General features: G+C 40.1%; 3 protein-coding genes across 4 annotated transcripts; all 3 read right to left on the reverse strand.

Annotated features, from left to right (window-relative positions):
- dynll2b (dynein, light chain, LC8-type 2b) lies at positions 1-5187 on the reverse strand. The gene is made up of 3 exons (XM_026938574.3): positions 5029-5187; positions 889-1025; positions 1-580 (listed from the first exon to the last, which is right to left on the reverse strand). The coding sequence occupies exons 2-3, from the start codon at positions 1018-1020 to the stop codon at positions 443-445; spliced, it is 270 nt and encodes an 89-aa protein (XP_026794375.1). The 5' UTR covers positions 1021-1025; positions 5029-5187; the 3' UTR covers positions 1-442.
- A 1984-nt stretch (positions 5188-7171) lies between these two features.
- On the reverse strand, positions 7172-12862 carry srsf1b (serine and arginine rich splicing factor 1b). 2 transcript variants are annotated; one of them, XR_008303787.1, is made up of 6 exons: positions 12707-12862; positions 12415-12611; positions 10508-10689; positions 10076-10248; positions 8453-9311; positions 7172-7816 (listed from the first exon to the last, which is right to left on the reverse strand). XR_008303787.1 is itself a non-coding variant. In XM_026938571.3 (5 exons), the coding sequence occupies exons 2-5, from the start codon at positions 12606-12608 to the stop codon at positions 9123-9125; spliced, it is 738 nt and encodes a 245-aa protein (XP_026794372.1). In that variant the 5' UTR covers positions 12609-12611; positions 12707-12862; the 3' UTR covers positions 7172-9122. The 2 variants fall into 2 exon arrangements, 1 of the variants encoding a protein (XP_026794372.1); XM_026938571.3 differs by having other exon boundaries at positions 7172-9311.
- An 859-nt stretch (positions 12863-13721) lies between these two features.
- Positions 13722-22902, reverse strand: pigs (phosphatidylinositol glycan anchor biosynthesis, class S). Its single transcript, XM_026938979.3, has 12 exons — positions 22790-22902; positions 22378-22517; positions 20689-20800; positions 20516-20605; positions 20330-20421; positions 19328-19565; positions 18254-18396; positions 18059-18173; positions 17716-17861; positions 17526-17626; positions 17231-17441; positions 13722-15790 (listed from the first exon to the last, which is right to left on the reverse strand). Exons 1-12 carry the CDS (start codon positions 22806-22808, stop codon positions 15512-15514), a joined length of 1686 nt encoding a protein of 561 aa, XP_026794780.2. The 5' UTR covers positions 22809-22902; the 3' UTR covers positions 13722-15511.
- Between the last annotated feature and the right edge of the window lie 714 nt (positions 22903-23616).

The raw sequence follows: 23616 nt of genomic DNA on the forward strand, positions 1-23616 counted from the left end.
TATGATGTATTGTTCTTTAATATTACTTAAAGGCAGCAGTCAAAGCAGTTTATACAACTTTTAGTGCAAAAACAAAATTCAACTTTGCAAAAATACTCAGCAAAAAAAGTTGCTTTAACTCAAGAGCAACTACAGAAAAGCAACATATACAAATTAAATATTGTACACGGTCCATGCACTTATGCACAGCCTCCATAGCTATTTTCTCAGGGTGAGCAAGAGTATGGTTGTGTTCATGTGTGTATATATATATATATGTATGTATGTATGTATGTATGTATGTATGTGTGTTAGTGTTAGAGTGTTTGTTTGTGTGTGTGTGTGTGCGCATGAGTGTGTGTATGTGCGCGTGTGTGTGTTGTGGCATCAGTCATCAGTGCATCACAGTCCAGGTTTGGAGCTTAAGCTCAGAATTTGTGCGATGGAAAGTGGAAAGCCTTTCTCAGCCTGACTTGAAGAGCAGGATGGCAACTTGACCGAGATAGAAGTAGATGAAGTGCTTCGTTTCGTGCGTCACGTAGCTGCCGAAGTTCCGTCCCACGATGCAGTGCCACGTGGGGTTGTACTTCTTGTCAAACTCCTGTAGGTGAAGTGGAAAAAAAAACAGTATTCAGTAATCAAATCATTAACGCTTGCTAGGCTCATTATTTCCAACCAAAATTGATCCAAAATGCTGTTTAGATCTTTTTCATTGTAACTGAAAACCTCATGTGCAGGAACATTTTGAGAAACTGTAATTTAAACTAAAAGGAAGCTCAGTATGCCAACTGGTGCCCTGTCGCCAGAACCACATCTCCATCAATCACTTCTATTGGAAATGCAAAGCTGCCAGGCACTAGATAATGTGTACACAGGAAAACCAGGCTGATAATCTGCACTGAACATTACCTTTTTGATGTAGGCAGCAATGTCTTTCTCAATGTTGTACTTCTCCATGGCCTGTGTGGCACAATCCACAGCATCTTGCTGCATGTCCTCGGTCATGTCAGCATTCTTGATCACGGCCTTTCTGTCAGTCATGATGTCTAAAATCACAGGAAGGGACGACGTTAACATTGGAAAAACAGTGGTCCATGTTGGCATAAATGTAACCAAATAGATCAGAAACTGCGTCAGGACAATGTTCATTTCTTTATTATAGAGTAAATATGCAGCACATCTTATTCAGTCAAAAAAAAAAAAAAATGTTCCTCTATTACAAGAGAACAAGGCTATTTTTAAAATCAGCCAAGGACTATTTTCTCCCTTTCGCCTCCCAATTTAGAAATCGCCAGTTCTCAGCTCATTAGGCCCAATCCCAGAACATGGCTATTCTCTGAAAGCCAAGGCTGCACATGCACATGAAGCCACCACATCCTTTTTCCCCCAGGCTGGTGCATTGCTTAGCGACAGGCTCAAGTGGAACCCCGCTGTGTTTTCCTCCCGGTGAAAACTGCAGCCAGTTCTGACCAACCTCGGGTGCCACATGGTGCGGCTTTGACTCAGACATTAGGCATAATGCTAGGTCCGAGTTCTGTTCCTGCAACAAGTGGTTCTGCTGAATGGTCTCTCTGTAGAGCAGCACAGGCAGACCTGCTTTGCTACAGTCAGACTACAAACCGTTTAGCAGGCCTACTTGTGGTCCAGCAATTTTATGAATATTTCTTTTCAAAACTGCTGCATCACAGGGTGGTGTAATACACACAGAGAAAAGCTCCATCACCCCTCTTCTGCATACACGAACAAGAGAGAGAAGCTGTCGTGCTATCATGTTGGTCAAGCACCAGCTTATCTAGCTAGTTAACACCATCCATCTAACCAAAGATCACAGCCATTATTGGCTTTACACACATATCTCTAAGGCTGTGGTACTCTGTTGATTGGGCTTGGACATTTAATTCAAAATAAAAACCATTAACTAGCTACTTGATGCTAACTCTGCCTACTAAATGAAAGTGTGCGCAGACTTAAGTCATGTTGTTCTAAAGGAAACGAAGGAGATTTGAGTCTGACGACATGCCACTCCGAGCTTACTCAGGTTCAGATATTTCTGGAAATGTAGTTCTTGGTTTTCAAAAAAAAAAAAATAAATAAATAAATAAAAGAAATTAAAAATCCCATTTTATTATTATTATTTATATATTATGTTTGCATTTTCGTGTGGAAAGAGATCTTCTCGAAAATTATCATATTACAAGTTGTAATATTTCACAGGACCATTAGTATAACAGCCAGCTGTCATCTGGAGGCAAAGCGGCGTATTTTAGAAATTAACTGCCATTTATATATGGAGCGCATTTCACCTAATTAGTGGCATTTAACGATTTTGACTTTAATTACTTTATTTGATTCATAAACAGTGCTGAAATTGGCATGTAAACTAAAGGTTTTTCATTTCTTGACCATTTGGAGTAATTAATACCAACAAGCAAAATATGTACACCATCCAAGATATCAACATTTTAGATTCATTTCAGTCACTTTTTTTTTTTTATTATTAAATAAAAATATTCTGATGTGTATGCTTTTCCCTCCATTTTGCAGAACGCCCTTTGAGCTGCACATATTGAGCTGTATAAACGGTGTCATGTTCTGCATTATCTCTGCAGTCATATGAAATGTAAGTATGGGCAAAATGCCCCATTTCTTAGCCAAGCTTCAAAAGCTGAACCAGTGGATTCTGCTTCTGTTCAGAAGCACACTGTAGGATTTAGAGTTACACTAATCACAAACCTATTTGGGCCCAAGGCAGCAACATTGTGTCTAGTTTTGCAAATTGAAAAAATAAGGACGAAAGTCTGGGGCATGTCCAGGTCTACGGACATCTTGCATTCATTTAAGAAACTAGTGCAGCCAGCTAAAAGGAAAAAAATGAGTAAAAAAAGGCCACCTCAATCAAGAATCTGAGATTCTCTCATTTTCCACCCAGGAGAGGAAGAACAAACCTAATCTGTGTTGCCCGACAGCACAGGAAATAGCATACTGGATTTCCTGGAGGGTAAAATATTCAATGCTATACACTCAGTGTGGTCCAGGGACAAATACAATAAGCTGCTATTGAATTTGAGTGGGTAGTTTGAGCTTCAGTAGGCAGTGCAAGGCCATGTCCTGTTCAACCAGACAGATTTAAATGTCATTCGGAGTAAGAGGAGTATGTACAGTTGTAAAATTACTGTATAAAGTTTATGCAAATGGATCCAGGGCAGGCTGAGGTCACTGATGCGGACTCGTGAGAAATTCCAGGGTCACAATTAGAAGGAATAATTTATGTTTGGACGGGTTTACCATTACTGTAATTAGCAAAAAATAAACTAGATTTAAGGAACAGCATAGCAAGTTAGCACAGTGCTTTGATTTACTTTTTTTTTTGGTAAAATGTACGAAGTTCACTTGCATTGTGATTTTGTTCAGAAAGTAATAGAAAACAGTAAATTAGGACTTTAAAATTTTGCTTTTCTGACAAAACAAAACAAAACAAAAAAAAAATCACAAAATAGGTCTACAAACATGCAGCAGGTTATGCTGATGTAAAGAAATCTCACAATTAGTGATTCAAAATGGCCACCTATAAATCTCAGCTTGATTTGTGAAAAGTTGTACAAATTGTCGTTTATTTGGTTGCTCTATACCGATCTATCTAGTGGAATTAGAGAGTATAATGACAGGGGTCCAAGCACTAAACCATACATTTGATTGATTAGGTGGGTATTCAACCAAAAACCACCAGGTGACCACGTTTTAATACAACCTATAGCTTGGCAATCTAAATTTATTTGACTCAGCTCCAGATAGTCATCTTTTTAAGTCTTATGCGTTTGAGAGGAATAAAATCTTTAATAATAATAAAAAATCATCAGTTTTGTTTTGGTATACAGCTTGTGCTATCTGATTGCCAAGCTATAGATATATTTACATATTTAAAGTGGTCATCTGATGGTTGAATACCCCAGTAATCACAATCACATTTGTGGTTCAGTGCTTGGACCCCTAACAGTTGAATGTAGCCTTTACCCTCCGACTAGGGGTTTGGCCCCTAAACTATGCTCAAGTCTCATTAATTATACAGTCGATAACTTCACCTGGATATTATAGATTAAAAATTTTTTTTAAAAATGACCCAGATGCTTATAGTGAAGATCTTTTCAACACACTCAGCACTGCCTGACTCGGTAGTAATCAGCTGCAGAAACAACTGCCTGGTTCCTCTCAACGTTTCTTCATGTCTTCTCAGGGAGTTTTTCCTTGCCACCATCACCTCTGGCCTGCTGATTAGGGATAAATCTAAATCTATATCTATATCTGGATATCTGTAAACCTGATGTGCATCAACGTTCATTGTTATTAATATATTCATAATTAATATAATTATTGCTATCTAAATAAAATTGAATTGTATAGCTTTGTGAAAAGCCATGCACATCACCTGAGCAAATAAATCATATAGATTATACAGACAGATACAGATATATAGATTTTTTTTTTTAAAGAAAAATAATAATTGAACTCAGTTTTGTGGGGAAAAAAAGATAAAAATCAAAAAATCAAATCAAGCTCTGCCTATGAGGAAACCTACCTGGTTATTGATGGAAGGGATTTGCATTGGGGGAAAAAAAGTCAGATTTAGAAAGAAAAATCCTGATGAATCATTTTGACTAATCACTGACAGACCAGGGAATTTATGATTTATGAATAAAGCTGTGTAATTAATTGCTAGGTGAGGTCAAGTTTTAAAAAGTGTACCCATAAAATTAACAACCTGAAACGTAAAATCGACGTCACGTGATCTCACAAATCAGGACCAACAACAACAATAACAACAACAACAACAAAAAGAAGAAGGAAACCACACACATATGCATCCATGTGACATGTGTTTAGTGCATGGATTAAGTGGAATAAATGAGTGTGAGCACAGAGCTGCCATGGCTGCTGTATCTGCATGTCATGCTGCCTCTCTTCACGCACTTCTCCTCTAATCAACTTGCACAGAAAGCTTTAAACGCCGCATAAATTTAACAACCCGCAGCGAACAAAGCCATTACAGCTTACCGTGTTTTGATAAGTGCTGCACCAGTGAGCTGTTTTACTTCAGGAGTGTGTCTTTTGGACCACAGGACGCCACGTTTCACCCACAGACAGCTTCTCACCTCTCTCCACTGTCCATGCAGCGGCTGCGCTTTTCACTCATACTCAACTACGTACCCTGAGGAGCGGTGGGAGGGAGGGAGGGGTGGGGAGCTAAACCCCGCCCACCTCACTGCACCTCCTCTCTGATTGGCTAAGGCGCCGTGTCTACCCGGACGTTACAAGCGTTTTCCACTAGCTTCCTACTGCCCGCGTTTTATTTCATCCCATAATGCATCAGGGTGGGAGAGGAGACAGGCAAGCTCGCGCTCTCTACAGGGCTGGTTTACCTCAGCCTGTGTGGAAAGGAGTCTTTTTTTTCCCCCTGCTTTCCAGCTTTGACATAATTTATTTGACAATATATGTTCAAATTATGAATATTGATTTTATTAATGGTTGTGGTGTAAAATGTTGATTTCCTATGTTGTAGGTTTACAAATGTAATTCTTTAAATGTAATGGCTCATTTTTGGCCACACCAAAGTTAGCATAGAGCGTTTTGTTCGATCATCTTGAGTATACTCTTTATAGTGGTCAGGATTGTATTGAACACTGGCCGCAAAGTGAGCGAATTCACCCCCCGTGTCCATCCTGGGACACCTTTCACACAAATATTTACACCTAGGGTCAATCAGGTATAGCCAATCCACCGGAGAACCCAGAAGAAACCCACACAAACACAAGCAGACCATGCAAAATTCCATACAGACAGTAATCAGGGCTCAGGGCCGAACCCTGGAGTTATGAGTTGGCGATGCCACCCACATACAGCCTTTATCATGCCAAATATATGGGACTTCAGTGGAATGGTGGGACAGACTACTCACAGGCCCTAGACTGAGAAAACCACCAAAGGGCCTGGACTAAAAGTTTCAAAATATGGTAACATGGTACACTATATGGCCAGAATTATGTTGACACCTGACTATGACACTCATGTGTCCTTGTTGAACATCCCATCCCAAAGTTGATCCCTCCCACTGCTGCTATAACAGCCTCCAATCTTTTAGGAAAGCTTTGAACTAGATTTTGGAATGTGGCTGTGGGGAGTTTAGCTCATTCACCTACAAGAGCAGTAGTGAGATCAGGTGATGATATTGTGGGACAAGGTCTGGGCTGCAGAAGGGAAGTATTCTGTGAAGGCTTTCCACTAGATGTTGGAGCGTGGCTGTGGGGATTTGTGTTCATTCAGCTACAAGAGCATTAGTGAGATCAGGCACTGATGTCTTGGGTTCAGTTGGTGTTCCAGTTTATCCCAAAGGTGTTCAGTGGGGTTGAGGTCAGGGCTCTATGCAGGACACTCCAGTTCTTCCACTCCAACCTTCACACACCATGTCTTCATGGAGCTCGCTTCGTGCACAGGGGCATTGTCATGCTGGAACAGGTTTGGGCCTCTTAGTTCCAGTGAAGGGAATTTGTAATACTACAGCATACAAAGACACTCTAGACAATTGTGTTCTTTCAACTTTGTGGCAACAGTTTGGGGAAAAACCACAAATGGGTGTGATGGTCAGGTGTCCACAAACCTTTGGCCATATAGTATACGCGAGTCCAGAGTCTGCATTCACTCCAAGCTGAGAAATCTGTGTAACATCTCTGCCCATGGTGGGGAAAATTAGGGTCCAATCCTACTTAATTACACAAGCCCTTGTCAGTAACGATGACCACGTACAGATACTTGGATTGATTTGAAGAAGCAGTATACTGGAGCTCTTTAAGCGAGCATCAGTTACACGAGCATGCGCCACTGCAGACAGCAGCACGGCCCGATGTCACAGGAAGCTGACTTTTCTTAGTATTCATCTATCATTCATGAGGTATTATTTTACATGCAGCTCTGCAACAGTAGTTGAGACCTTTTATCCCAGCTTTTGCAATAAATAGCACAGTGCAGTAATAAAAATATCCTCAGAACCTAACTACGAATCTAGATTAACTTTTGTTTCACTATTTACTGTTGCTCTTTATTTATTTTCAAGGCCAAAAAGAAGACCACTCAGTGACGTGAATAAAAAATTATGCACAAAAAAAAAAAAAAAAAAAAAAAAAAAAAAAAAAAACACCACACATGCCGGATTTCCAAACTTTATTGAAAGAGAGAAGAAAAAAACAACACTATAAACTAGAAATCAGAAGTAGCCAATTCAGAAAATCCCACCAATTCCAACACACATAATATCTAAAAATGCAGAAGCATTTTGTATATTTGAATCCCTAAATAAACTACAAAAATCCCCCTCATTATGAACCTCCCAGCCCACCCTCCCAAAAGCTTAAATCCCTCTATTTACCCAGCTCCTCATGTGGATTCCATCCAAAGCAACTGATCCAGCCTCCCGGTTCCTGGCTCTGCTCCACTTTATACCAAAAACTCATCTCATAAAAGAAAAACAACCGCAGGATCCCTTCAGTGTGCGCCTCTTTGGTCTGGCTCCGCAAGAACAAAAAGGAAAAAAAAAAAAATTTAATTTGGTTCTAGAAAAGCCAATTGAAAGGTTTTCTGCCTTTTTTTTTTTTTTTTTTATATCTCCGTTAAGTGCGGTTTGGTGAGGGGGTTGGGATCCTCTCCTACGGTTCCCGTTCCCGGTAAATTGATCCTGCTCCATGTATGTATCCATCCTTATCCTAATCCTAATCCTGCTCCTGATCCTGAACTGATCCAATGATCCGGCTCCAAGGATCGGGAGACAGTGTGTCCCTCCTCCAATCCAAACCTTTGAATACCAGCAAAATCAAAAAGAGGGATCAAGTTAGAATCACAGCTATGTCAAAAGCTTCTAAGAGATTATCATAGGAGCGGTGTAATTTTTTTTTTTCCAAAGTATAAATGAGTACTTAAATTTGACATCATCTAACAAAACCTTTAAGCACCATATTAATTTTACACTGTACCATCGTCACAGGCAACAACAACAACAAAAAAAAAGCAACATTTCCTTAGTGGATTTGCAATTGATACAAGTGCACAAGGCAAACCTTCTTCCATCAGTATCTCCTGAGATGTTTGTGTGGTTGCTCTATAATGGCACAGTCCAGGTCCACTTTACATGACAAATGTTTTGTATTTGGGACAAGCAAAAAAAATAATAAGAATAATAATAATAATAAAAAAAAAAACTGATGTATGCACGAGCATGGCATTAAGACAGAGAACACATGCATGCTTGGCACTAAAGGCCAATGGAGAAAGGGTAAAAAATAAAAAGGAGAGGGAACTATAAAAGGAGGGTAAAATGGCAAAGCAAAAACGAATATGTTACTTCACTAAGAAAATTGAGGTTACTGAAAGTCTGAGGGGGAAAAAATCCTGCAATTTGTTTGAAGGTGACTAAAGACGCTTGTCATCATACCATTGCCAAAATTGAAATGCCTGCTCCTCCTCCTCCAAAAACGCTTTATCCTAATATGAATGAACTGTGCTTGACAATCCTTTATTCCAAAGCATTCTTTAATCCTGCTCCTCTGTTGTCTATAGAAAGACACATGAAAAGGTAAAAATAGAACAGTTTTGCAACAAAAATCCTAACCAGCAAAATTAAAACCCAACTTACCCCACCCCAAAACCCTATTAACTAACAAAAGTAGTAGCCAATTTCTCAAAAACAAGACATTTTAGCATTTGGATATCTACCTTGTCTAACACATGTACCAACAATGGGGTATGAAACACCAGTTAAAATATGGATGCAGAACAAAAGACACAAGGGAGGAGGGGGATAGGATAAGACAGGACAGAACACTAGGAAGGGTGGGTTTTTTTTTTTGTTTTTTTTTTTTTAAATATGAGGGAGGAGGAAGACAAACGGGAACATCCACTTAGCTACATTTCACTTTGATCTCGTTAGCTAAATGATTAAAATGAAAGACTCATTTCTGGAAATTCCACTGCAAACCAAAGACGACGTCAACTCAGGCCACGAGGAGACAAGTCAAGAGGGCGAAGAAGTACAAGTGTGGGTCCAGCAGAGGGCGACGCAGAGTATGTGGTTGTGGTTGGAGAGCTAGCTGTATTGTGGGAGTTTAAGTGCGGGAGCGAGAGCGGCTGTGACGGGGTGAGTAACGCGGAGATCCTCTGCTGCGGCGTGGCGAGTAGCTGCGGCTACGGCTGTTGCTCCGGCTGCGGCTTCTGCTGCGGCTACGAGAGCGTGACCGCCCATAGCTCGGGCTGCGTGGGCCGTCCACCTTTACACGGATGTAAGCTGTCTCACCCTAGGAAACACATAACAAGATCGCTTTCTAACACAGAACCAGCTAATGTTTACTAATTCAGGAATTACTTACCACTTGCAGACCTGAAACAAAAATGTTAGTTTAACATTTTCACCCTTTTCTCCCAAAATTCATCACCTGACAATTCTGCCAGCGATCATACGACAGGCTAAAACGTGCTTCCTTCGAGACACGTAAAGCCAGCCAATCACGTCTTTTCAAACTGCCGGTCATGCTGCGACACAGGGCGGCGTAACACTCTCTGAGGAAAATGCTATCCGCCCTCTTCCGCATACATAATCCCACAGACACTCATGATTGGTTAGTTTCGCTGTGATTGACAGCAGAGAGAGAGAGTATGCCATCCCTCCCGCCCAGAGAGCATGGCTGATTTTGCTCCTTTGGCTCCAGGCCACAGACGGCCGTGGCATCGTTACTTAGTTTAACATGTGAAGCTTCACCCCACCTCACACTACGACAAAATAATTGAAGCATACAAACTACGAAAAGGAATTTATAGCATAAGAGTGGTAAGAAAGGGATGTCGATAACAGTAAGAACTAGTACAAATCTTGGTGTCAAATACACAGCCCAATAGCAAAATCACTTACATTCAAGTAAGCCATTCCTTGGATCCTCTTAGTCCATGTGGCTCCACCACGGGTTTCTGACAACCTTACCTTGAAACATCCCAATCCTTAAGCTATGCCCTGTCCTGTCCTGTCCTTCCCAATGGCGGTTCCTATTCAGAAACTCAAACGTACCTCGTGGGACCGGAACTTAGTGTTATCCAGCTTTCGCACTGCGTAGGTCATGTCTTCTTTGCGCACAAACTCCACAACACCGGTGCCATCTCGGAAAACATCAGCGTAACATACATCACCTGCTTCACGCATGTGATCCTTTAGGTCCTGCCAGCTTCCGCTAGGAGGGAGTCCTGCGTACAGACAGGAATGCGTTAACACGTTAATACGTCCTCGTTATTAGCCAGCTGTTACAGTTTAAAGAGCTGGATAAAATATGCACAAAGCTGACAACATGAATGGATAATATCAACACAAAAGCTATCAAACATTAAAAGCTGCCTATCGTTAAACAAAGCTTCCATCACGGCAATAAATGAAAGATAAACAGATAAAGCTGGCTTTTATATCTAAACATTTTTACAATATGGGAAAATATTACATTGTACTGACCTGAAACAATGACCCTGTACTCAGAGCGGCGGGACGGAGGGCCGTATCTGCCTCTGGGAGCCCCAGCTCCACCTCCCGCTCCACCTCTTCCCCCACCTCTGCCACTCCTGGGGAACTCCACCCGCAAACGATAGCCATCGTAGTCATAGCCATCTCTTCCGTACACAGCATCTTCTGCATCTCTAAAGAAAGAGAAGGCAAGTGTGTTTAACGGACATATATACACACACTGCACTGTTGTTATGCGAGCTTTTATCCTGGGTATTTATCAGAAATCTGTTTCTATCTGTAGCGGTCTTTAATCTGTGTACGCTTTCACAGACACAAAGTCAGATGGTCTGCTTACTGTTTTATATTTTGGAAATAACTGAATCATTTCATTTACACACACTTAAATAATCTGAAAAATAGTAAAACCCTGTCAGTCACGAGTTTGTTAAAAAGCTATTATTTAATTATATTTTCCACTAATAAGGTAGAATGAGTCCTGATAAGTTCTCTAAACTCGTCCCTTTCTTATTGTACACATTTATATTGATATTAATATTGGGGCTGCTAACAAAGTGCTATCCAAGTTATTTTATTTTACTGGTAAATATTCATTTGGGGGATTTTATGGTTGCAAACTGTACAAACTGCACATCAGAAGAGATTAACAGTATTCATGCGTGGAACAGCCCGATTATCCGACTAAAATCTGTACAATGTCTGTTTCCGCTTGACATCCCAGTATTACAGTTTCCACATCGCTGAAATCGCTTTATCATCTACATCAGAGGATCACTTTAAACTGATCAAGTAGAAGTAAAAAGTTAGGGGACGATACTTGTTTCTCAAAATAACGCTTGGCTAATCTCTTTTAGGATTTTTCTCCGGCTGGAACGATAAGAAGTTGAACTGTGAGCTTGACGCAGGGTTGCCGACTTTGAGGCGAGGTTTGGCGACTTTTTAGATTGCATTCAATTTCAAAACTGAGCCTAAAGACAAAACTTTTTTTGCCACTTTTTTTGAGCAGATGTTAGCGCCTGTCCTGCACTCGATACGGCTTTCCAGCTCACATCACAGCTGTTGGTTATATGAGCTGAGAGCAGGTTCACTCGACTCTGTGTTTGTGAGCCGATTTTCCCAACAACCAATCACTGACCTTCACCCAATGACCAATCGCTGATTGTCTTTGTCGCCCAGCAACCAATCACTGACCACCATCGTGCACAATAGCCAATCACTGACCACCATTGTTGGTCCCACTTGCTCACCTATTGGTTTTTCATTTTTTCAACTTTCTTCTTGGTGATACTATTAAGTATATATTTTGAAAAAATATCCAAAAGTTTAATTTCACATTTATTTCCCAGCTACTTACTACTACTTAGTAAAATGATGAAAAGAACAAAACAACTGACAGATTTTGTTTGCATTTTTGATATAAAAAACAGCATTAGTAAATATGTAAATAGTTCATTTGGTTATGACCAAACAATTCTTCTTTCCATAAGAAATAAGTTTTCTATTCTGTTAAAACTCCAAACGTGTTAAAAAAAAATTGTCCTTCTTCATGCAACCCTTTCGATATGCAAATACTCATGAATATTCAATATTATGCAAATTAGTATATAACGTCACCTAGCGGCTTTTTTGAACACGCTTTACCCTGAAAAGAGTTACAACGGCGGCTTTCATTTTCATTCCAATCACTGCGAAGGGATATTTCATACCTGTGATTGTAAATAAAAACACAATTTGGACTAGGAAGTAATGTAATTTGTTACTTTAAGATATTAAATGGTGGTTTAAAGCTTAAATGTGCCCCTCCCCCTCCCTTTCCCCCGTGTCGCCATGCAACCCAGCTAACGTTAGCCAGCTAGCTAACGAGACGCTGAGGCTTTGTTTTTTTGTTATTATTTTACCTGGGGTCCTCAAACTCAACAAACGCGAAAGGTGGTCCTCCTCTCCGGTTTTTCAGGTCGATATCACGTATCGCTCCGTATTTGTAAAACACGTCCTCGACGTCTTTGGTGCGAATGTCGGGAGGAAGATTCCCCACGTAAATCCGACAGTCGTTGTTTCCCGCAGGACCTCGGATCACTCCGCCGCTAGACATATTCTAACACAAATAAACAAACCTTTCATAAATATACACTGCACATAAACCCTAACAATCAACGCTAATCGATTTATCGATAGAAATGCAATACTCACCAGAGTTAAAGTAACAAAAGGGCTTCCGAGCACGATAAGGACAAAAACACGTCTCACACCTAAGATGGCGCCTTCGCTTCTTCCTGCTCCTCCGCTCCGGCGCTGCAAACCAATACAAATCCGGGCTGAAATCAAAATGGCGTCCTACTTACTACATAGGTGTACTACGTCAGAAGTGTAAAGGGATGTTTCATACACCCTACCTAGTGCACTACATGTACAACAAGGAGCCGTTTGAGATTCGACCGAGATATGCGCGGTCACGTATTTAAGACACACGCCCATGTGAATGAGATGTAAAATGTTCCATAGTTAATTTGTTTAATTAGATAGCGCCATAAATACAGTTGTAAGCAGTTTAAATTAACCACTTTATTTTAAATTAACCACTTTATTTTAAATGGTCTATTTTAAATGGCTTTTTAACAGATATAATTTTTTTTAAAGGTGCAATATTCGATATTTTTTTAAATTTCTAACTTGTACATATGATCTGGAAGATATTTAGGACGATAAAAAAATAATACTTTAAGCCATGACCTCAGCACAAGTGCACAAAGTGGCTAAGAAAACCCGTTTGGAAAACTGACTTCCGGTCCGGAATGCTTGTTTGGGATTGGATGTGCCTCCTGTCAATCATCCGGGGGCAGAGATTTGTGAACACGGGTGGGAATTGGGGGTGGGCTCAAAGGTTAAAAACAAACAAACAAACAAATAAACAACCTAAACAAAACAAAACAAAAAATCATACATTAATGACTAATCCTACCTAATGCACCTTTAAGGAATTTGTATAATTTATTCAAGAACACTATTAAGATGGATGGGATTTATGTCATGAACAGTTCAGATATTTCATAAATCAGTTAACTACATGGATTTCAATATTTCTACATTTTTGTGTGACTGATTCAGACACATCATATCCACGTGCCAGATTTACGCCACTAACGCTCATGGCATTACTCCATATGTGTTACTTCATAGCGTTAATGCCGTCAATATTATTCAAAAATAGTAATAAATTCATATTTTACTTTCACATAACAATAAGCATGTCTATAAGACTTCAAATGTCAAAGATTCAAGTACAATTTTCACAGGCCTTGTGTTCTGCTGGGAAAACTCAACAGAAAAATAAAAGAAATTAATATATAATATTGTAAATCAAGTCATATCACAATTACAAAGAAAAAAAACACAATTCACAGAATCTCGCATCTGGAATCATCAATCTGATATTCAGCTTATAGACTACAGAGGTTAGTTTACAGCCTTTTTTCTACATATAAAGTGTAAGATGCCTTTTCTAATAAAACAAATTTAATTTAAATCACATATAAAGACAATAAGTTATTTTAAAAACAGAGATTTTATGTTATCACGCCCTGCCCAAAAAAAAAATATAAGTTTCATAGTACAAACTTAAAATGTTTTAAATATTAAATTTGTCCCAGCTGTTTGGACAATGTAGCTCGAGATAAAACTTACAGGACAGTTTAACAATTTCCTTAGAACTGGCTTTTGTCCTGACATTAGGATTTTTTTAGAGCAAATAAGACTAATAACCAAGAGAACTCATACCACATACCAACACCATATCAGCTTGCCATATACAGGGCATTCTGGCTACACTGTACAGTGGTCACTATTTTCCCTTCGGACAAGTATTCGACAATCTCAGATATAGACTTAAATCCAGACGCATAAATCCTTTGCACGTTAAAATGCCCCAAAACACACAATCACACAGATTTCTTTTTCAACACTATTTAGTGAGACCTTGTTGTGGTTTGTCAATGTCCTGGCATATTATCCCATTGCATGTGAATCTAAAATAAATCCAACAATGTGGACAAAAGTGGACACTCTAATGCTGAGTCTGAACATAATTCTGACAAAACACACATTACACACTGTCTCTGATAGATGAATTTACGAATACAGCTACATTCATCCATCACTGCTTTTAATCAGAGGCATAGAAATTTAACTGCAGATTTCTGTTTTGGGAAAGGTCACCAGGGTCGCAGTTTTACGCCAAACTGGGCTAGCTTTGGAACAAGGTTACAGGTGGAAAAAGCAAGTCCATGGGTGGTGGTGTTTTTTGTTTTTGTTGAAAACTAATCACTTTCCGCAACCATAGGCTACAGTAAACAAAGGAAACGTGTAAGTACAGGGAGTGTATCTACGAAATACAGAATCATTTGTTTCAAGATATATTGCAAAGATTAGGAGATGGAAAGGAGGATTATGAAGTGGATAATGTTCATACTAAGCAATGATAAAAAAGCTTATTGCAGATACTGTGAATCAGATCATTGGTGCACACCACGGTGAACTGGTTTCCTTGCGAAGACTTTGAGATGTAGCTGGGCTGTAAATTGTGCTGAACCCTGACAACTCTGGTTTTTGGAAGAGGAAGTAGCTAGTAAACAAGGTCATTGATTCTGACAGACACCCACATGTTCTTCTGCTCCTGTATTCAATGTAACATCAACATAAATTTTTTAAATGTATGAATGGGCCACATGAACACTGACGTGACTGACACTCCTCTCCTCGGTAGATGAAAAAAATACCTGAAAACGCATAGTTTAGTTTTGGTTCTGAGTCACCTTCTGAACTAAAGGAATTTGAAAGTAGTGATGCTTTCCAGCCTTTAAACTGAAAACACAGTCCTTGTATAGTACTGTAAACATCCACACAACAGACTGTCTTTAGTAACAACTTACAGTGTAATGAAAAATCAGTGCATAGAAACATTTACAGGCACCAACAAATTGTGTGTGTATTTGCGGGCTCTCAGTCCTTTTTGGCCAGCTTGTCAGCACGCTTCTGTCTAATCTCACTGATGATCTTTAGCAGCGAGAGCACAATGGGCACACACATGGGCAAGAAGAGAGGGATGTAAATGGCAAACTTCTGGTCGTCAGGAAAGTATAAAAGATGCAAAAGAGAGGGGTCGAAAAACGCTCTCTCTGAAGCCAGGATGGCCTCCCGACTGTACTGCAGGGCGAAGGCCAAGTTCCCGGCCTCCAGCTCAGCCATGGCAGCCTGGAGAGACGTCACCGCACTGGACACCTGAAACAGAAAGAGCTGGTTAAATACCAAAAAAAAAAAAAAAAAAAAACACCAGAGAAATGTGCACTAAACGTACATGATAACAAAATTTCAAATTTGCCCACATATTAACCAAAGACTGCAAAAAAAACTAAAAATAAATAGCAAAAGGTCATGACCCTACCCTAGATTTTTAATATCACAAATTTTGTCTTCTGCATTAATGTCAGTAGAAGCGAGCAAAGATGTAATCTCCAAATATATAATTTTTTTGAAAATGGATGAGTCATTAAATAAAGTAACATGTTCATGGTCTCCTTTTCAGATAAAAACCTGACAGCTTTGTGGATATATAGCCTAGTGCAGAATGACATGGGGAAGAAAACACAACAGGATGTGCTGTTATAGGAAAATAATTAACAATAGGGTTATAATTTTCCCCTAACAGCACATCCCAAAGTGTTTCAACTTCTTTTATACCATGGCAATTTGCCAACGATTACAATTTTTTATTCATTAAGGAAGGACACATGCTATTATTTATCAGTCTGTATTGACATTTAATGTTCTAAATCCATGAAACAAATTAGTTCTTATTATCAGTTATATTACAACAGCTATACACAGTCATTCTCTCACCAGACTCTCTTTTAAATAAGATGAGAATCTGTACCGAGAATCCGTACTGAGAATCTGTACCAAGAAAGCATGACGCTGTCTATCCTCTCCCTTGAGGAAACTTTTCTGACTGTTACAAAGCACCGACGCTGGAGACTCCTTCAATAAATATCAAATAAATGGCTCCTTACAGAAAACTTCACCACATCAAAGACTTTATGGTTTTCTTTGTCGAATAACAGCACATTAAAAACAATTCAAATGACTAAGAATCGTACAAGGACTTATACATACCTGAACCATTTTCACCTGCTTCTACCGACCGACACAGAAGGATGATGTAAGAGCAGATGCATGGACATGTCTGTGGTATTAGCACTGTTGTTTGCTATTCTTACTTGTTAGATTGGGTACAGTGTAACGTTTCACTCTACCTCTCACTGGACATCAGGGTTGTGAGTTACTGGGAAGCCAAAGTTCTCGCGTACACCAGACTTTCAAGATTAAGGGGAAGATTCCGGTTCCTTCTTGCTGCTGCCCGAAGCCATTGCTGTTTTCTCAAACTAATAAGATTGTTCGCTAGTATGTGAGTGTATTGGCTCGGGAAAAGCAGCACGATGGAGTGTGGGCTAATTTATTATGCAGTCTGTTGTGTTCGATACACAGACAAATCAAATCGAGAGCCTCGTATTGAAGTGTATTGTGTTTACATTTGTTAAAAAAAAAAACAGATGATAGTAAACCTCATTTATTCTCAACATCTACTTCAATTAGAATTCCAGTTTCTAATTGTTGTTACTATGGATGAGTTATGAAGCTGTGCTGTGAGCTGTGTTCCCTCACCTGCTGGGCGATGTTGTCGTTAATAACGATGTTGCTGATCTGGTCGAGGAGCTGAGCGAGCGAGGTGATGGTGGTCGTAGCAGTAGCCACATTCTCTACACTGCGACTCCACAGCAGCCGGTCCAGCTCCCAGTCGGCCAATCCCGCACTGCCCGGGCTCTGCAGAAAGAAACCGGGAGGAGGTTGTGTCTTCTGTACTCCCAATAACAGCCTGGCAGAAAGAGAGAAATGTGTTGAAATACTGCATATTGGGCAGTCGTGTAAAACTTAAAAACTGTAAACTTCGAAGACGGACCTTAACTGTGCCAAGAAGACACCCATCACTTTGGCCATGTTGATGGTGATATCGACAGGAAATTCCACCTCAGGTCCGTACATGTCATTCACATTGTACACCTCAAAGAGCAAAGAGACAGATATAAAGGAAAATACATTAACCAGTTAAAGAAAACATGCACGGTGATGGTGAAGAAAGCAGACTGTACCATTATCCCACCCCAGCGGGGGCTGTGGAAGGCGTTTGAAGGCACTTCCTTCTTTCTGTGATCTCTGATGAAGAGTGGAGAGTGATGGGCATCGGGAACATACAGCAGGAAGTTCAGCACCGGGTATGAAGACGCAGCATTGGAGCCTAGGCAAGAGAATGCGGCACAAAATCGTTCACGATATCATTTCTTTTTAATTCCAGCAAACTAGTGAATGCACGTGAGACCAGAAGTCTTCTCTTGCTGGGTCCAAATACCAAATACTTTGATGTCATTTTGAGCCATTAAAACAACCCGTGATTATTTATGAGTAGTTTAATGTGCATACTAGAAATGTCCCCACCTAGTCTGGCCTCCACAGGATTGATGACGTGTGACAAGCTGGCTGCGTTGAGAGTGTACGCTGATACGGTGCTGTCAAAACGAGGGTTGACCCCCAACACTGCGTAGTACAGGATCTGACAGGGAGAAATGGGTTCATATTTTATAGAACACAACAGCTAGTAGAAACAGCAAACTGCGCTTAGACAGTAAGTACCTGTGAGTCCACAGAGAAGTTCGCTATCGGGCTCAGTTTGTTCAGAAGAGGCTGGATGTAGCTATGAACAGCTCCCTCGATGTCCCAGTGCAGGTTATGGGATTTTGGGTCAGGGTTCAAGAGGCTGAACGTGATTTCATAACCTGAGGGGCAGGAAAAAAATAAATACAGGTACGTAGAAGACTCAGTACAAACTCAGCATACTTAGATACCATCGTTAATTTAATTGATCTTACTACTGTTCAATTCTTGATTCTGATTGGTCAGAAGGTGATGATTATGTATGGAATAAATCATGACGGGGAGTGCTGTTATAAGAATTAATCAATGATGGGGTAGTGTGATAGAGTTACTGTTATCACCCAGAAGCTGATTATTTTCCCATAACAGAATATTCCAAAGTGTTTTATTCCTCTTATACCACAGCAGCTGTCCAATGATTGCAATCTTCCATTTATTCCTGAACAATACGTTGTGCTTTTTAAAACTTTATAGTTACATTTACAGCTGTAGAACATTCACAAGGGAAGTACGTTCCTGTTATCATGTACGTTATAGCAGCTGTAAACAGTCGTTCCCTCACCAGTCTCTTTTTGAAGTTAATAAGACAAAAAACACATCTTTTCATGTTACAGAGAATCCAGATAGCGCAAACTCCTCTTGTCCTGAAGACTTTCTCATGGAGGAAAACTTCCTGACTGTTACAAAGCGCTGACACCGGAGACTCCTTCCATAAATGTTAAATAAACACCTGCTTACAGAAAGCTTCACCATATCACATACATTAGATTATAGATCATCTGTAGATCATCTGGCCTACAAGTTCCTGTGTAAGTTGTCACTACAGAAACGATAAACCTGTGATTTGAATTACAGCCGACACTACTGAGAGCTGCAGTTATAGAAAAAATAGAGAATTCAGCAGCGCTCTGGTGTAATCTTCTTAAGCGTTAGAAAATAATCGGCTTTGGGGCTGTAAATTCATCACACCACCCCACCACTGATTATTTTCCTATATCAGCACATCCCCAAGTGTTTTATTCCTTTAGCTGCGCTAAAGAGCTAATATCTGACCTGGACTGGACTTGATGGCCCTCATGCTGTCGACCAGGCTCTCCTTGCTGACCTGGCTGATGCGGATGCGGTCGCTCAGAGCACCCATGATTTCCTGGTGGCTGAAGGACATGGTGTCGATCACCTGCTTGACCTGAGGCTCCAGAGCGGACAGCACCTCCTTCAGACTCCCAGCAGGTGGAAGCGGAGTGGCACGCAGCAGGGCAGTGCGCCACTGACCCACATATACTTTCACATCCTTCATGTAGAGACAGAGCCGTGGATTATTCACAACTTTCTTTCTTAATATCAGTGACAACAAACTGTAGCTCTATAAAGCATGATTCATATCACAGGGTTCCAGCTCAACGTCCAGGAGCCTGTTAGCATAATATAAAGATTGACTCCGAATCTCAAAAACACAAGGAAAGCAGCACTGATTGCTAGCAAATGTTTTTATTTTACCCTCAAAGTCACCAAAAGCAAACAGTTTCAAGATTTAGACAGAGCAGCTTCATATTTATTTTTTAGCAAGATAAGCTCATATTTATTTTTTTAGCAAGATAAGCTGATGTGCTTTCTTTGGAAAGAAGCCGTGGCAGTTTTTTTTTTTTTTAAAAAAAGGTAAGAATATACAGCACCACAAATCCAAAAACACTTTTAAGTCATTTTTATAGTAACGTCACAAAAAGACGTAGCAGCTTGAGCATTTTTTTTTTATTTCTGAATAGTCTTAGCTGATACTAAAAGGGAAAGAACGTTTTTTTTTTTCAATGTTAACACTGAATTCAATGCACAACTGAATGAATAAATATAATCCAATGCTATAAGACATCCTATGTTCTGCATTAAGAGCCCGGATTTTTAATATGAACTTAATATGATCTTAATCTAGAGAATAAATGCAGTTATAATAATAAGTTAAAGAACGAATTAGTGCTATTGTTCAGACCAAAATGCCAGACTGGCCTAAGCTGAATCTGAGCCTGATGTCTACAGTAAGTGTGTGTGCATGAGTCTTACATCTGGTAGCAAGGTGGAGGACTCGGGGATGACGTACACCACGACAGAGCCACACGCACTCTCACTGAGCATGTGCAGAGAATGATCCGCCTCTGTGTGAAGACAGAAACAGTAAAGCCTGGCTTTGTACACCCAGATAATTTATAAACCGATGTATATTTCTAAAGTCTACTGTTTACGAAGTACCTTGAGCTGTGGGCTGATTTAAAGCGTCTTCTTCCATGATCGTAGCCGTGCGATACTTGGTTTCATACTTGTACCGCAGCCCATTCTTAGCTAAAGCATTGAGGAAAAACAGGGAATAAACATTTCACCAGCGTTTTTTCATAACAAGGAACCTGGAACGATCTTTCACTCACCATCTACTTGGTGCTCCTGCTCTCTGGTCTGACTGAGCGGGACCTTCTTCTGCTGCTCGGGGCTCAGGGTTCCTCGAGAAAACACCACCTCGACCTCGACACTTAACTGGAGCTTTATAGAGAAACCAGAAACACAGCTATCATGAATACAAAAAGCACCTATTCAGGATACAGACTTCTTTTTTTTTTTTTTTTTTAGGTTTTTATCTCTTAGTTTACACAATCCATTAGTTTTTATCCCTTAGTTTACACAATGAGGTAATGAATATAGTCAGAGATCCTGAAATAGACTGGAAAACATTATTAGCGTGTGGGTCTGAATTTGTAACCAAAGAGCGGTCAGTTAGGTCCTGACTGTTTTTAAATGAAGCTGGATAAACCCACACTAATAAGTGTGCAGATAAAGAGAAACCCAAATAGCTAAAAGGAGCCAGAGAACATTAATTATCGATAATGGTTTGGATTAAAAATAAACTCGGAGCTAAAATGGGCCAAAGAAGACTCAACATGACGTCTGGCCAGTGAGCCCGAGCTTGTTAATCTCGAATTTGTCAAACTGGTGGATGGAACTCGAATTTGTCAAAAAGTGGGATCAGAGCGCAGGGCAAGTCACAGATCTGACCCCACGACCTTCCGGCCTCAAGACCACGGTAGACCATCTTGGTACATTTTTTTTTGGTAACACTTGATTATGTTTGAAGGGTACCTATATAGTGCCTTTATAACACTTTCATAAATACTTTATAAAGCAATGCTGGAGAATTTATGAAAAGATTATCTCAACATGTGTAAGATGATATTGGTGGTTTTCTGCAACTTTGAGATACTGTGTTCCTGTGATTTTTATCCTTAGCGAGCTTGTTTTTACTCACAGCATGTTAATGACACGGTACACACAGTGCTTCATAAGAGTGTTATAAATGTAAATTAAATTAACAGTCTAGCTTGACAGCATTAAATCATTATCATTCGTTAGCCTGGCATATGTGCTTCATAAATAAGAAGCTGCAATGGAATAAGGACCTCATGAAGGTAAGATGGCAGGTGGACACATTTCTGATAGTACTTTGGCAAATGGAATTGGATGGACTACCAGTTTGCAGAAACGGACTACCAGTTTGCAGAGACGGTCTACCAGTCTGCAGAGACGGTCTACCAGTCTGCAGAGACGGACTACCAGTCTGCAGAGACGGACTACCAGTCTGCAGAGACTGTCTACCAGTCTGCAGAGACGGTCTACCAGTCTGCAGAGACGGACTACCAGTCTGCAGAGACGGACTACCAGTCTGCAGAGACGGTCTACCAGTCTGCAGAGACGGACTACCAGTCTGCAGAGACTGTCTACCAGTCTGCAGAGACTGTCTACCAGTCTGCAGAGACGGACTACCAGTCTGCAGAGACGGTCTACCAGTTTGCAGAGACGGTCTACCAGTTTGCAGAAATGGACTACCAGTTTGCAGAGACGGTCTACCAGTTTGCAGAAATGGACTACCAGTCTGCAGAGATGGTCTACCAGTTTGCAGAGACGGTCTACCAGTTTGCAGAAATGGACTACCAGTTTGCAGAGACCGACTACCAGTTTGCAGAGACGGTCAGACCAAGCTGGATTTTTCCAGCAGGGCAGCTACACGGTTGATGACTAAAGTATTAATGCTACATGTGCAGAATGGAGTTAAGAAAGATGGAAACCTGTAAGGAGTCGAGCTCAGAGATCTGGGAGTATGGGAGCCAGGCGCGGTATGTTTCTGTTGTCTTCCACCACAACGGCAAGCCAAGAAGGATGACCACAGCGGCGATGGACAGGGCAGCGTTTCTCCCACGCCGCTTTTCTGTGATCGCAGCGCACAAAAAACATGTTTTTAAATAATACACAGACCCAAATCTCCCCAAAGTCGCCATTAATCAACGCAACCTGCTGTTTCTGAGCAGAGGTTATTCTGACCTGAGCTTCAGCCTGCTGCATACATTCATATTTATCCTCCAAATGTCTACGAATTGCTTAAAAAACAGAATGATATCGAGGAAAATCCTGAATGTACCCAAAAGAAAAAATATTACTACATGACAGCTCAATATGCGGAAATGTTTATAAGGTACTCACCTATCTCCATTGCTGCCATTGCTACATGAATTTACTACCGCATATGACGCACGCACTGACCAATCAGAGAAAAGAATCTGCGCATGGTTTGTCCAATCAAAACAGAGAAGAGGCGGGTTTAGTTTGCTGTACGGAAGCCTTAGCAGGACAAATGGACAACAGTAGAAAGGCAAAGAAAAAGAAGAATAGTCGTTTTAAAAATGATTTAAGGTCTATTTACTTAAAGAATGGCCAGTGTAATTGTTGGTCTATTTTCTTCTGAGTAACAGAAGTTCAAAACAAAACAAAGCATCAGTAGTTTGGGTGGTTTTTATTATTGTTCCAAAATCCAGGCAGAAAAAAATAAATAAATAAAAAAGAAAAGGATTTTTTTTGTTCTTATTGTCTGAAAATGCAGATGCAAATTTTAAAACAGATGTGTTACTTTTGCTTTTTTGTAAGTCAAAAATGAACTGGTAAACAAAACAAAACAAAACAAAACAAAAGGGCCTGTTTTTCTGAAACCTGTATTTGTCATTGACAGGGCTGTAAAATCATCAGATCAAGACCAGGAGCAAATAACAATATGAAATATAAAAGTATAACAGAAGTCAATGTAATTGCACATCAAAATTTTTTCAATTCTGTTTCAGCATCAGAAATCAGTATTATGTCAATCAGCATTGTAATGTGATCTTGTGTTAAACCATGACCTTAAATCACCTCATGTCTTCAAGCAAGTACTTAACTTTCAGTGTTTTACTTATACACTACACTGTACCATTTCTGATAAATGGTAAATTTAAAATAATAGGCACGTATGATCAAATATAAGAGATTTAGTACAT

Source organism: Pangasianodon hypophthalmus, chromosome 15, assembly GCF_027358585.1.
Source record: "Pangasianodon hypophthalmus isolate fPanHyp1 chromosome 15, fPanHyp1.pri, whole genome shotgun sequence".
Lineage (NCBI taxonomy): Eukaryota > Metazoa > Chordata > Actinopteri > Siluriformes > Pangasiidae > Pangasianodon > Pangasianodon hypophthalmus.

What these genes read in the sequence shown, in the direction of transcription:
- dynll2b (XM_026938574.3), bottom strand. Translation starts at nt 1,020, where the DNA reads ATGACTGACAGAAAGGCCGTGATCAAGAATGCTGACATGACCGAGGAC. An exon ending in TTGCTGCCTACATCAAAAAG is followed by an intron (nt 581 to 888) that starts GTAATGTTCAGT and finishes CTTCACCTACAG; the next exon opens with GAGTTTGACAAGAAGTACAA.
- srsf1b (XM_026938571.3), bottom strand. Translation starts at nt 12,608, where the DNA reads ATGTCTAGCGGCGGAGTGATCCGAGGTCCTGCGGGAAACAACGACTGT. An exon ending in GTTGAGTTTGAGGACCCCAG is followed by an intron (nt 10,690 to 12,414) that starts GTAAAATAATAA and finishes CTCTTTCTTTAG; the next exon opens with AGATGCAGAAGATGCTGTGT. An exon ending in CTAAGTTCCGGTCCCACGAG is followed by an intron (nt 9,312 to 10,075) that starts GTACGTTTGAGT and finishes TGTGTTTCCTAG; the next exon opens with GGTGAGACAGCTTACATCCG.
- pigs (XM_026938979.3), bottom strand. An exon ending in ACTTCTCTGTGGACTCACAG is followed by an intron (nt 18,174 to 18,253) that starts GTACTTACTGTC and finishes TCTCCCTGTCAG; the next exon opens with ATCCTGTACTACGCAGTGTT. An exon ending in ACGACAACATCGCCCAGCAG is followed by an intron (nt 15,791 to 17,230) that starts GTGAGGGAACAC and finishes TTTCTGTTTCAG; the next exon opens with GTGTCCAGTGCGGTGACGTC.